This window comes from Glycine soja, chromosome 9 (assembly GCF_004193775.1).
Source record: "Glycine soja cultivar W05 chromosome 9, ASM419377v2, whole genome shotgun sequence".
NCBI lineage: Eukaryota > Viridiplantae > Streptophyta > Magnoliopsida > Fabales > Fabaceae > Glycine > Glycine soja.
In genome coordinates this window covers 6,091,699-6,105,848 of record NC_041010.1, presented here as the reverse complement: position 1 = coordinate 6,105,848, position 14,150 = coordinate 6,091,699, and the positions used below count along the sequence as shown (strand labels likewise).

Genomic DNA, 14,150 nt, shown 5'->3' with positions numbered 1-14,150 from the left:
TAACAATTTTAATAACAAATATTTCCTTACTTTTTTGGTACCCAATGGAAGCTCGTTGGTTACTTTTAGGGCTTGCAATGAACTAAATCAACTTGAAATAAGCTCATTTGTGAGTGCATATCCACAACAAAAAATTTTGTTTTAGTGAACGATAACCCTACAAAAGAATTGAGGGTAGGAAAAGAGTTGAAGACAAAGAGATCCACTCTCTCCTTTTTTTTTTTCTTGGTTGTGACAGAAGACTTAAGTATGACGATGAATGAAGTTTAACGATTTTGAATTCGAGAGACAATATAATTGTGTGTCACATTAACAATTTGATATTGACACTTTGGTTATTGGTATGAACAACTGGAGAAATGAGATGACAATTAAAGCAATTCTTCAATTGTACAAGCTGTCTTTTTGGTCTAGAGGTGAATTTTCATGAGAGTCCGGTGGCTGTTAATGTATCACCTGATTGGGTACAAGCAACAATGTATGTTTTTAATTGTAAAGTTGGTTCCGTTCCTTTTAGATATTTGGGGTTGCTTATTGGGGCAGATTATAAGAAGTCTACTTGATAGGTGGTGTTGGATAAAGTGAGATCAAGATTGACATCATGGAATAATAAACATATTTCTTTTGGAGATCGTATGGTTTTGCTCAAGTTAGTGTTGATATCCCTCCTGTTCTATTTTTTCTTCTTCTTCAAGGTTCCGTTAGGTATCATTCTTTTCTGAAATCTCTTTTTAGAAGTTTTTTATGGGGTGGGAAGGAAGTTGGGGGATAAAATTCATTGGGTTGCTTGGGAGAGAGTGTGTATGGAGAAAGAGAAAAGGGGTCTTGGGATAAAATATATAAAGACATTTAATATAACCTTATGGAGAAATGGAGGTGGAGTATGAAGGTAGAGTGCCAATCATTATGGTACAAGGTTTTAAGGCACAAGTATGGGAGAGGAGGGGGAGTATGCGTTCTCAATGGTGGAGGGATATAAAATCCTCAGAGTTGGAATATAATGAATGATTTTCTAATTTGATTTGTAAAAAGGTAGGAGATGAAAATTTTACATCTTTTTGGTGTGGCCTTTGGCTTTAGGGGAAAGTACTGTTGAGGGAAAATATTCAAGACTATATTCTTTGGTGGTGAACAAGAATGCTTCAATAGCTAAAATAGTTGGAATGAGAAGTGGAGATGAAGAAAGTTATTCGTATGATAAGAGGAGATCTTAAAGGAGTTTACATGAAGTTTCGATAAAGTTCCTCCTACTAAGTTATTTAAAAGCTATTTCTTTTTCAAATTTTATTATATAAAGATAAGTTACTTGATTTTTCAGAATTTTTTATGAAAAATGTTTGATTCAGCTTCTCCCTTTAAGCAAAAAAAAAGTTACAAAAAAAAAAGGACTAAACATACCCTTAGAACCAATTTGTTTAAACTTAAACAAATATTATAAAAAAAATAATTTTCTTTAAGGAGTTAGAGTTGTTTCTTAAAAAAAAAGGAGAAAATAATTTTTTTTATAAAGTATTTTAAACTTTAGAGAAACATATGAAAAAAACAGAAAATTACTACTCATTTTATTAATTTTTTTTTAAAACCTCCCAAACACAATTATTTTACCAATATAATATAACATAAGTGATAAATAACTCTATTTTTAAATACATGTTCATGAGTTTGATATATAAAGAAACACATCTATTACTAAAAGATGTCAATCTCTTAAATAATCATATATTTTTAAGTAGACGTTGATGAGTTTGATATATGGACAAACACTTATTGGATGAGATTAATTGTTGACTTTAGTCCGTGAGATACTTGGTTATAACCAAAACACAATTATTTCTATAACAAAAGAAAAGGGAATGTTTTCTTTTGCACACTGTGATCTGCAATTGGTGGCCATTTCGAAAAATTGCCAATTTTCTGAAACGTGACGTCTTCTTTGCAGTTTTGCATTTACCTTACAGCCACTCAGAAACGCAGAGAAGATAGGAACCCACCCTTGAAGATGGCTCTGCCTCCACAAAACCCACGTGAGTGAGTTTTGCGAGATTTACATTCACCACTCATCGCATCCACAACACCAACACGCTCATTCAGAATTGATTTTTTTTTTTTCACTGACGAAATTTGATGATTGGTATTTCATTTGCTTTTTCAGCTGTTCAGCGACACAGAGTCATAATACCCAACAAGCACGGTGAAAAGCTTGTGGGCACATTGCATGAATCTGGAACCAGGGACATTGTAATCTTGTGCCATGGTTTTCGATGCACAAAGGTTAATACTTTCTTACTTTCTTTCATATGCTAAGCCTTTTTATTCTTTTATTATTATTTTTCTTATTATTATTTTATCACAGTATAAATGTATATTTTATATAAATAGATAGCTTTTAATATGTAATGGAAAATGGAAAAAGCGTTGCTAGAAGAGAGATGCTATCAAAGGTGGTCATTAGTTAGTTCCTAGTGAATGTTTCACACTATTATCATGGTAACGCAAAAAATAATTAAACTTTATAATTAAAAAATATCATGAGATGATGAGACCACTGTACACACACACAATAGTTTGAGATTTTTAAGTGGATTTTTTTTTTTTTTTTGCTTAATTGCAAGTTTATCATGTGAAATATGCATCCAAAACTGAGAAGATAGAAAATTTTGATAGAATACTGAGAGTTAAAATCAATAATTGTATACTTTAATTTATAATATGGGAGTGGATTATTATTATTTAATTCCTTTAGTGCCTGATTATTTTTTTCTTTTTTCTTTTTAGGATACCAATCTCATATTGAACCTTGCTGTTGCATTGGAAAATGCAAAAATTAGTTCTTTCCGTTTTGACTTTTCTGGAAATGGGTAAGTTTATAGCAATGCAGAGTATAACCATTACTTGTCTAAAGTCTAAACATATTAAGTACGTGTTTGTTTTTTAGGTGGCTTTGCATGTTACTGTAAATGGTTGTTAAATTGTATTAGAGTTTCAGAATTTTACTATCAAATGATAATCTAAAAACTGAGAAATAGAGAAAAGTGGACTGGACCCTCTTTATCTTGGTTGCTCTTTTTGAGATGCATTCTAGGCTCTTCAGTTTTCAATGGATAATAATAGGTGCAAGATGACTACGTGTATGAAAAGCAGCATGTGGTTTGAATATTTTTATTTTTTATTTTATCAATTTGGTCACATGCTAATGTGATACTAAATACTGATACTTTCTCAATGGTAAAAATACTGATACTTTGTGAATACCAACATCATGCGTCACTGAATGAATGAATATGATAGTTTGATCATTAAAACAGCATAAAAGTTATATAGGTGATCCTCTAATGTGATTGCTTTGGTATCAGAGGCTATTTTTGTTTATCATAACTAATATTGAAATTACTCTTGTAGTTCTAGTTGCTAGGATATTAGGATCTTTGTATTGTTTTAGGAGTCTTATCATGCTAGGAGTGTAGGTATGTACCATCCTCAGTAACTCAATTTACCTATAATTTCAATAGTGTAATTGTTGAGATCTGATTCAGTCACTGCGTATGCTGCTCTATGTTGCATGAATACAGATACAGTATTGGTACTCCTTATAATTTCTTTTCCAAGTCTCAAGCCACATACAATTTTTTTGCTCCCAAGAAATTTGGATATGTACCCAAGCATACCCAACCTGTTGCTTGGAAGGAACTCAGTTGCTTGGTGTAAACTGGGGTGGTAGTTTCTCCATTTACACTGCATTATACATGCTAAAATTTCTGTCATCTGGTCTTGATCTTTAGCCTTGCTCCACTCTTAGTTTGGTCTTAACTTTAGCTCTTGGATTTTCCTTGAAGGGAAAGTGAAGGTTTGTTTCAGTTTGGTAACTATTGGACCGAGGTTGATGATTTACATGCTGTAGCTCAACATTTCCATGAATCTAACCGTGTAATCAGTGCAATTGTTGGTCATAGTAAAGGTTGGTTGACTTTTTCTCCAAATCGGTAAATATTTCTACCAACAAGAAAAAGTTAAGAAAGATAGATCTAAATATCATTTTAGATATATGATTATCTATGTTGATTTATCCAATCATTCATCGATCATATTTCATTATATGCCTGAAAAATGATGAGAACTATCCTTATCAAAATGATTTCATGTTAACCATGCTTTGGATGTTAAGATTGCAACCTTGAATGCTGCAATATGAAGAGTTGTGTAACTTGTGATATAAAGGCAGATTCAAACTTCATTTAATTGATGCATAATACCTAGTCAAAACGTCTAGCATTAGAAAAGTCAATACTTTGGTTATATTTCTCAAACCGTTCTAAAAATAAACATGGTCAATATCTTTCGTTTTACCATAGTTGTTAACTTGTATTATATGAGCAAAGGTATTCTATAGATCCCAGTTGGGTAAGGACCAAGGTTGAGAAAATTCCTATTCCATTTGGGTGGTTATTGCATTTCATTTGTAGTTGGTGGAACCTAACAAGTCTATCTTTTGACCAAATAAAGTTTGCATGCATGGTTGAACTATTACTAATGGTTTTCTGTATCTTTACGCAGGAGGTGGCGTAGTGCTTCTATATGCTTCAAAATATAGTGACATTAAAACAGTTGTCAACCTCTCTGGGCGTTATGATATGAAGGCAGGCATTGAAGAACACCTTGGAAAAGATTATTTGGAAAGAATCAGGAGGGATGGTTTCATTGATGTGAAGAAGAGGAGGTCAGGTAACCTTTCATAGTTTCATTTACTCAGGGTTATTCTTTAATGCCAGGAGTCTAGCATGTTTTGAGAGATATATCAATATATTCAGTGTCTATTGATGGTTTGTTGATAGAGTTAGGCTTCCTATTAGACAGGTTTACATAAGGAGGAACCCAAAAATGAGTTAAGAGGAGGAGGGAATTATTGTAACTGTTGTAACTGTAACTAAGGAAAAGATTTCAGAATTGGTTTAGGGAGGGTCCAGGTTCCTCAAACTGCCAGGGTATCTCATACTCATTCTTTCATTCTTGATTCTTGAATAATATAATTCCTCTCTATTCTTTCGTCAATCCTTCTTTCTTGGCAAATCTGTGATAGATCTGGCCAAAACTCTCGTTTTATTAATCTTGTGGTGCAAAGATACATCTAGGGATTAGAGCCTAGCCTCCCTAACCAACCACCATAATTACCGAATGAGTAATTCTAGGCAGTTAGTCTCTATTTATTGCTAAAGACTAGCTAACTAACTACCCTTAATTGACCTAAAACAGTTATAAGACTAACTACTAAGCTGTAACTGATCTTAGTCAGCTACAGTTAACGCTGGTTCTGGCTGCTCTGGCTTCCGCTTATACTTGCCATGGGTCCTTCCTTTATGCACTTGCTTTACAGGTAGGCTAACAATACTCCCCCCCAAGAGAGCCACCTTGTCCTCAAGGTGAAATGCAGGAAATTGTTGCTTCATAACAGAAATCGATTCCCATGTGGCTTCAAAGTCAGGTAAATCTTTCCATTGGATGAGCACTTCAGCTGTGCCTGCAGGGTAGTTTCTGACAGCCTTTACAGCAAGAGGCTCTACCCTTAATTCCAACTCATCAGTCAGCATAGGAGGAGGGGTTGGGGTGTTTCACCTTAGGAGCAATGACTTTCTTTAATAGAGACACGTGAAAGACGGGATGGACTTTACTCTCGGGTGGTAGGTTGAGCTGATAGGCCACTTTACCAATGACCTTAGAAATCTGATATGATCCATAAAATCTAGGGTTTAATTTCTCATTCAACTTTTTAGCCAAAGATTTCAACCGATACGGTTGTAATTTCAGGTAAACCCAATCGTCTACAGCCAAGTTAACATCCCTACGGTGCTTATTGGCATAGGCTCGCATCTGGTCCTGAGCCTTAAGCAATTTAGTTCGGAGTTGGTCCAACAAAGAGTCCCTATCTTGGGTCATTCTATTGACCTCCTCTACTGCTGATGGAACAGTGGTGCCTTTAAGTAATTGGGGTGGGTCTCTGCCATATAGAGCCCTGAAAGGAGTGAGCTTAGATGAACTATTATAGTTAGAGTTAAACCAAAATTCTGTTCAACTTAAGCAGGAAGGTCAGTGCTTTAGTTTTTCCCTTGTAACACATCTTAAGTATGTTTCCACTCCTCTATTGACCACCTCAGTCTGGCCGTCCGTCTGAGGGTGATATGCTGAACTAAATTTCTATTTAGTTCCTACACATTTGAATAATTCCCTCCAAAATTGACTTTTTAGAAAAAATTTATCCCAGTCAGAAATGATGGTGTTTGGAAACCCATGCAATTTCACAACCTCTTGGACAAATAGATCAGCTATGTCCTTTACAGTGAAGGGGTGACTAAGGGGGATAAAATGAGCATACCTAGTTAATTTGTCTACCACAACCCGAATTGCGTTTTTGCCTTGTGCTCTTGGTAGTCCTTCTATGAAATCCATAGATATATCAGACCAACCTGTGTAGGGATAGGGAGAGGTTGCAACAGACCAGCTGGAGATAGGGCCTGATATTTATTTTGTTGGCAAGTTTCACATGCAGCCATAAATCGTAGGATGTCTTGCCTCATACCCTCCCAATAAACTAAGGCTGCTATCCTTTTAAATGTTCTGAAAAACCCTGAATGAATATCATAATTTTTTATCATGCAAGGAATATCTTGGATGTGCAGATCCATTTACCACTAATTCCTGCATAATTTTTTTCAGTTTCGGGTCTGCCAAAACTTCAGACTCCCCATCTTCATCAAAAAATTTGATCATAGAAATGGCCGAATATGTCATTCTTCTAGACAATGCATCAGCTTCCTTATTCTCACATCCCGACTTATAAACTATATCAAAATCAAACCCCATTAGCTTTGAGCTCCATTTAAACTGATCCTCACCAAGTAATCTCTGATTAGTTAAAAACTTCAGACTTTTCTGATCGGTCAATATAGCGAAATTGCAGCCCATTAAGTAGTGTCGCCATTTCTATATTGCCAACACAATAGCCATGAGTTCTCTCTCATAAACTGACTTTTTCTGAGCCCTATTGGAGAGACTTTGGCTTAGAAAAGCCAATGGTCTCCCCTGCTGCATAAGCACTACCCCTAATCCCTTATTAGACGCGTCAGTCTCCACAGTGAAGGGTTGAGTAAAATCAGATATAGTGAGAATAGGAATTTCTGCCATTGCAATCTTCAATTTTCTGGTAGCTTCCTCAGCCTCCTCATTCCATTTAAAGCCATCTTTCTTTAGTAAGTTATACAAAGGCCTTGCAATTCTACCATAGTTTTGAACGAAACGTTTGTAATACCCAGTGAGTCCAAGAAATCCCCTTAAGGATTTCACATCGCTAGGAGTAGGCCAACTTCTCATGACTTCTAATTTTTGGGGATCTGCAGCTACACCTTCCCCAGAAATTATATGCCCCAAATACTCTAACTGACTCTGCCCGAAACTGCACCTTTTCTTATTGATCAACAACTTATTCTCAGCCAATAGGGATAGGACAGCTCTCACATGAGTCCCATGGTCCTCTTTACTTCTGCTATAGATGAGGATATTATAGAAAAATACCAAGGCAAACTTCCTTAGGTATGACCGCAAGATCTCATTCATTAAGGCTTGGAACGTGGAAGGGGCATTCGTAAGACCAAAAGGCATTACTACAAACTCATAATAGCCCTCATGGGTTCTAAATGCAGTTTTTGGAATATCTTCATTCTTATTTGATGATAACTGGATTTGAGATCCAGTTTAGTAAAAATTGCTGCACCCCCTAATTCTTCTAATAGGTATATGGAATTTATCGGGGACAGTTATTTTATTGAGAGCCCTATAATCCACACAAAATCGCCATCCTCCATCTTTTTTTTTCCACTAGTATAATAGGGCTTGCATAAGGGCTGATATTGGGCCGAATAACCCCTGAATTGAGCATGTCATCAACTAGCTTCTCAATTTCATTTTTCTGATAATGAGGGTACCTATAGGGCCTTATGTTGGGGATTCCAGCTCAATTTTTTAATTCAATGCTATGGTCTTGTCTCCTTGAAGGAGGAAGACCACTAGGGTCCTGAAATACCTCATTCTATTCCTTAAGAATACCTTCCATCCATGTAGGCATTAGGTTTGCTTCTCGTACAGCTTGTAGGTCTTGACAGCACAACAGGAATCCCTCTCCTTCATTTCGCAGGACCTTGACAATGGACCTCAATGAAGCAGCAGATCTGGCCATTGCAGGTTCTCCCTTTAGGGTGAAAGACCCCTCAGTTGTAGGTATCTTCAAAGTTAACTCTCTGAAATTTGTCCTTATCTCACCTAGGGATGCCAACCATTCCATCCCTAATACCACATCCACTCCATTCATTTCAAAGAAAAATAAGTCTTGCTAGATTTGCATTCCTTGTATCTGCAATTTTACATTATTGCATACTCCCTCACACCTGATTTTTCGTCCATCCCCTACTTCCACATTATATGGTTTAGTAGTTGTGACAGGTATTTGCTGTTGTTTTAATACTTCAACTGAAATGAAATTATGAGAGGCTCTACAATCCACTAATACAATGACTCTATTTTCATCAATTTTGCCCCAAAGTCTGATGGATTTTTTTGAAGTTAATCCTGACATGCTGTATAGGGACAGCTGAATGCTCTGTAGCTGTTTCTCATGCCTTGCCTCCTCTTATTTTTCGTCTTCTTCATCTTGTCCTTCTCCCAAAATAAGGACTTGGAATTGTTTATTGGGGCATATATGACCAGGGCTAAATTTCCCATCACAATGGTAGCAAAGCCCTTTTTCTACCCTCTACTAGAACTCAACATCTGAAAGCCTCTTAAAAGGCCTACCTCTGTATGCTCTAGTGGACTTCACACTATTTGACTTTGAGCTCGAGCTCGTCTCTCTTGTTTTTTCCGTGGTGCCTTTGTTTCCTGGATCCCATGTTATAGTTCTTGAGGAACTGTAACTTCTAGTTGAACCCCCTTTGTTTCTTCCAGAGTTACCTTTTTCTATTAGTGAATTTTTCTCATCTATTCGTTGCGCATAGTCCATCAGTTCAGGGAGAGAGTTTACTGGATGCAACTTCAGCTCTGCCCTGACCACCTCTTTCAACCCATTCAGGAATATCCCTTTCAAGTACTCAGGTTCTGTTCCTCTCAGGAGACCTGCATATAATTCGAACTTTTCGCGATATTCTTCTACTATTCCTTAGTGTTTCAGACTGAGTAGTAGCTCATAGGGGCTTTGGTTCATCGAAGGCTGAAATCGCTGAATCACAGTTTGCTTGAAATCGGTCCAATTAGGGTTTTTTCGTGCAAAATTCCCACCATTGGTACTAGGTTAGCGCCTTCCCTTCCATTGTGACCATTGCTGCATGGATTCGATCTTCTTCCTCCACGCCTTTAATCTTGAAATAACGTTCCACCTTATTCGTCTAGCCAAATGCATTTTCTCCATCAAAAATCGAAATCTTGAGTTTCCACCATTTCGCATCTCAATCGTGATCGTGATAATTGCGATTCTGGCGTTCTGCATGGTCGCGATTGCCACTTCCATGATTGGTGCGCGGCAAGTTCCGCACCGTCACCATTAGCTCCGCTAATTGTTCCTTCAACTCCGCTCGCTAGATGCGTTCATCTTCATACAAACGCTTCAAACTCGCGACGTCCTCAGGCGTATTGATCATGCCTTCATAGCCTTATTCCAGAAATTCCACGCGCGCATCCATGCTTCCTCGCGTTGAAACCATGAATAGCTTCACGGTTCAGGATCAAAATTTTGCTCTGATAGCAGTGATAGATCTGGCCAAAACTCTAGTTTTATTAATCTTGTGGTGCAAAGATAAATCTAGGGATTAGAGCCTAGCCTCCCTAACCAACCACCATAATTACCAAATAATTAATTCTAGGCAGTTAGTCTGTATTTATAGCTAAAGACTAGCTAACTAACTACCTTTAACTGCCCTAAAACAGTTATAAGACTTCTCTGACAATACTTAATTAGCTTGTCCAGAACCATGACTTCTTTTGTTTTCCATATGAGTTTATGCTAAAATTTGGATTTGAGGTTTTTTGTTTCAACCACCAAGCCAACCTTTTATCTCCCCAGCATGAAGTTCTAATTGAAAGGCAACAGTCAAAGTTTCACCTGCGACCAAGAGTAAGAGAAGACTTCTCTTCTAACCAACAAGAACATAAAATACCTAAAGGAAATGAAGGCCTGTTCATCATTAACTTTTAGTTTAAGCCGCAGCATACACGATCAACATATGCAAATAATCTACCCAGACAAAAGCCACCTTTGTTGTGGGAAGATTACCACGTCAGGCAAGTCCTCAATCAATTAAAGACGAGTGATTGTTGGTATTTATTGCACCAAACATTGTAGATGCTCTTACTAGACTAGATAGGGTGGCAAATAAGAGTCTCACGACCTTATTTTACCACCGCTCTGTGGTTAGTGATAATAAAATGAACCTCTAAAGATGAAAAAAGAAAGAAAAAGATAAGGGACAAAGATGAAAAAGCTAGGCAGTAGTAATCATTAACAATCTTGTCCAATACTAGCAAATTGATTCAACTTTGGGACTTCAGATAAACTTTTCTACAGGCTTGATGACTATCATGGATACTGTGGTACATGACATTGCATTCTTTGTTTCTGTCTCTTTCACACATTGGTACTCAGTTATTTTATTATTAAATGATCATCTGAGGACATCTTATGTTGCAGGAAGTTTTGATTTCCGTGTAACTGAAGAAAGTTTGATGGATCGCTTGGGTATAAATATACATGAAGCATGCCTTAAGATTGACAAAGAATGCAGGTGAATGAATAAGTTGTTTGGTCCCTTCTGCTACCACCTTTTGCCTCTCGCTGCATTTCTTTGTTGATTAAGTAAGTGGGTTGATGTTACATAGTTTCACGAAAAAATATTTCTGAAGCAGATCCAACAAAAGCTGGATCACCTGAATTATTCTTTCATAGCCAAAGTCCAATTTTTTAAGAATTTTTCTCTAGAACATTTCCATATTATTTTATAAAAAGAATTCCCTTAACAAATTTGATTTTAATAGGTTGATTGTAGTATTGTCAAACTAATCATATATAGAAAATAAGCACAAAAAATAATTCTTTAAAAATTTTCAAGTTTCTGCTTGAGAGAATTAAAAATTAATGAAATATTTTTATTGTTTTATCTTTGGTTTCCTGTTTGACTTCTACCAGCAGCCATAATTTATGTTGTATGTTGTAGAGTTGGTACTTGGTGCTTCATGAAAAGAACTCCTACCTATTTATTTTGTGACATTGGGAAACTATGATGAAATGAGGATTTTCAAGATTAGAATATGCTCTTGATATTTTATACTTTGTTTTTCTTCTTTTTTTGTGTGTGTGGTTTGGATACTATTTTTCGCTTTGATTTTGATTTATTGGGAAACTAGTATGGTATGCAAATTTCTGTAAAGTATTATTACATTGTAGGAGAAACATTGTTTCTTGGGTAATAGAATTGGGTAGTTACATTGTAGGAAGGTCGTGCTTCTAGCAGCAATTCTTGATGAAGCTATGAAATTACCCTATGCATAGGTGTGCTAAATGTCAAATCGCATCATTTATGACAGGGTCTTTACAATTCATGGTTCTTCCGATGAAATTATTCCTGTTGAAGATGCATTTGAGTTTGCCAAGATCATACAAAACCATAAGTTACATGTCATTGGAGGAGCTAAGCATATGTTCAGTAATCATCAAGGAGAGTTGTCCTCAGTTGTTGTGAACTTTATAGAAGAAACCTTGCACCAGGTCAAGGGTACTGCTAGCTAGGTATCTGTTCTTGCTTGCATATGTGTCAAACACCCGTGAACTCTTTGTTGTGTTTTTCTAATGATATACTTATGGTATATCTCGAAGTTTCAAGCCAATTGAATTTTGGAACCACAACAAAAATTTACCCTGAAGGGTCCCCAACTGATCCTGTCTTGTGTATACAATTACGATAATGAAATTTGAATTTAAGACCTTGTGTAACTACTCAAACTTACTAGGCCAACCCTAATAGGGTTGATGTTCCATGCCATTTGAGATCACCAGCTTTGTGTTTGTCAAAGTTGAAAATCTTGCTTCATTAGGTTGAATGGAAGAAAAATAAATGGTAAAGAGGAGTCATGGATATCTGCCACTGTTATAAATTTTAAAAGAGAGTATTTTTAGAGATTATTCTCTAGCTAATCTTATGCTTTTAATTTATTTGAAACACTATTATTTAAATCTAATTTTAAATTTAAAAATATCCGTGAAACATAAGAGAAATTTCCTAAAGTTAATCGGTTATTGTAAGCAATAATTTCGTGCCAAATATGGCCAGACTTTCCTAGTTGGCTTCACTTTCAGATGTTTTAAAAGCTCTGAAACACTAATTCAAAATAAGGATGTATCTGTATTGTCTTCGTCCTTGGTGGGAAAAAAATTCCATTGATATCCAAGAGTGTATACATTTAGAAAGAGATAAGAAAAAACTAGAAAGGATAAAAAGACAAGCAATTGACAGGAGAAAAAACAAAACAATAAAGATAAATAAGAGGTATCAAGTGAGTGTGTGCACTGTTTGGGTGTAAAAAAACAGCACTCAAACTTGATTGCCTTTATCTGCGAATTTCTTGTACATGTTTTTTAAAAAAAAAAACATTATTACCATATGTGAATATATTATTTTTATGGGTTAATAAATTTCTGGTCCCTTAAAAAATTTTGGCAGGTTTTGGTTTCTGCCAGCATTTTTAGTCCTGATGTTAAATTAGATCCGTTAAGCGTTGATGCGTCAAACAAAAATTCACGTCAGCATGCTATGTGACAGCCACATCCTAAGCATGCCAAGTGGCACCAAATGGAGGCGACATGGAAAAGTATAAATTCCTAGGAGGCTAGGACTGATTTTCTAACATTCCATCAATTTGTTGAGCTATAATGTAATTCATTCTTATCAGAAATCAGATTTGGTCATGTTATCATTTCATAGTTGTTTCTTAGTAATTGTTGATCCTCATCAGCTTTAGTGTCTGTATGAGCACTTCTTATCATGAATGGATGGTTAAGCTCTATGAATCATGTTTAATATTCTAAATTTGTGCAGTGAAATGAGACTGTAAAGGAGGTGCTGCTGCATTCTTGCTTTATATATTGATAGTTTGACACCATGTTCTGATCATCTAATAGTGTCTATGGCTCCATAAGTCTTTTGTATGTGAATTATCTCGCATATTTCATTTACACAATGCCATGGAGTTTAAAACTGAATTTTGTTCATACTCCTTTGGGTCTTAAGAATTAACGCAACATAAACCTTTTCCGTGTGTGAATCTGGGAAATCCGCATTGTTAATTTTATGGTTGTCACACATTGTAGTTTCAGGATCTTTCCCCTTTATGTATCATGATGTATTCTTGTGGTGATATGATAATGTTGTTTGCTTCATTAAGGCTTGACTAAGTTGAAATCCTCACCTACATCTATTTTTTTGGTTTTACCAAATATATTCTTCAATGATAGTAAGAGACCAATTCCTTTGAGGCATAGAAATCAATGAAGTGAGTGTTAACTCTTTCAATAAAGTCTTCTCTATACACAGTCAGAAATCAAATCCTTAACAATATACATAAAGAACTCAATTATCTATTAACTTTGTTGTGCATCTTGGACATATACATAATGTTGTGATGGTTTTGGTTTATGAAATCTAGTAGCGGAATTGTTTTCCTGGGAGGCCATATCATAATGGTTGGTAGAATTTCCACAACTTTCTTTTGAGTTGATAAATGTGATTATGTGGGATGGAACAACAATTTGATGATTAAGTAAGAGTAGCTATGTATAACATGGTGTCCGAATTTTCCTTTGTATGCCTGTATCTAAACTTAACTTATCTTCGGGGGGTTCAAATCATTCTTAGCAGTTGATTTCTGTTATGCATTGTGCTTAAATTGGTAATTATGAATTCTTTTGGATAGTTGATAGCACTTCTGGTGTGACTCTGAAAAAGTAAGATTGATGTCAGTGGATGTGGGTGGGGCACAAATTAATAAAGGTATCATAATAATTGTTTTTGAATGTGTCCATTCGTTACTCTTTGCTACTTTGACTCGTGCATAAATGGTGGTCTTCA

The 14,150-nt window shown here is 35.8% G+C and overlaps 1 protein-coding gene across 3 annotated transcripts; it reads left to right on the top strand.

The window, feature by feature from the left end:
* Nucleotides 1-1,763: 1,763 nt before the first annotated feature.
* Nucleotides 1,764-13,164, top strand: LOC114425542. 3 transcript variants are annotated; one of them, XM_028392485.1, is made up of 8 exons: nt 1,765-2,024; nt 2,153-2,271; nt 2,776-2,858; nt 3,834-3,955; nt 4,552-4,719; nt 10,721-10,814; nt 11,614-11,815; nt 12,747-13,164. In XM_028392485.1, the coding sequence occupies exons 1-7, from the start codon at nt 2,000-2,002 to the stop codon at nt 11,813-11,815; spliced, it is 813 nt and encodes a 270-aa protein (XP_028248286.1). In that variant the 5' UTR covers nt 1,765-1,999; the 3' UTR covers nt 12,747-13,164. The 3 variants fall into 3 exon arrangements, 1 of the variants encoding a protein (XP_028248286.1); XR_003669244.1 differs by lacking the exon at nt 12,747-13,164 and having other exon boundaries at nt 1,764-2,024; nt 4,552-4,714; nt 11,614-12,163; XR_003669243.1 differs by lacking the exon at nt 12,747-13,164 and having other exon boundaries at nt 10,721-10,885; nt 11,614-11,739.
* The last annotated feature ends 986 nt before the right edge of the window (nt 13,165-14,150 follow it).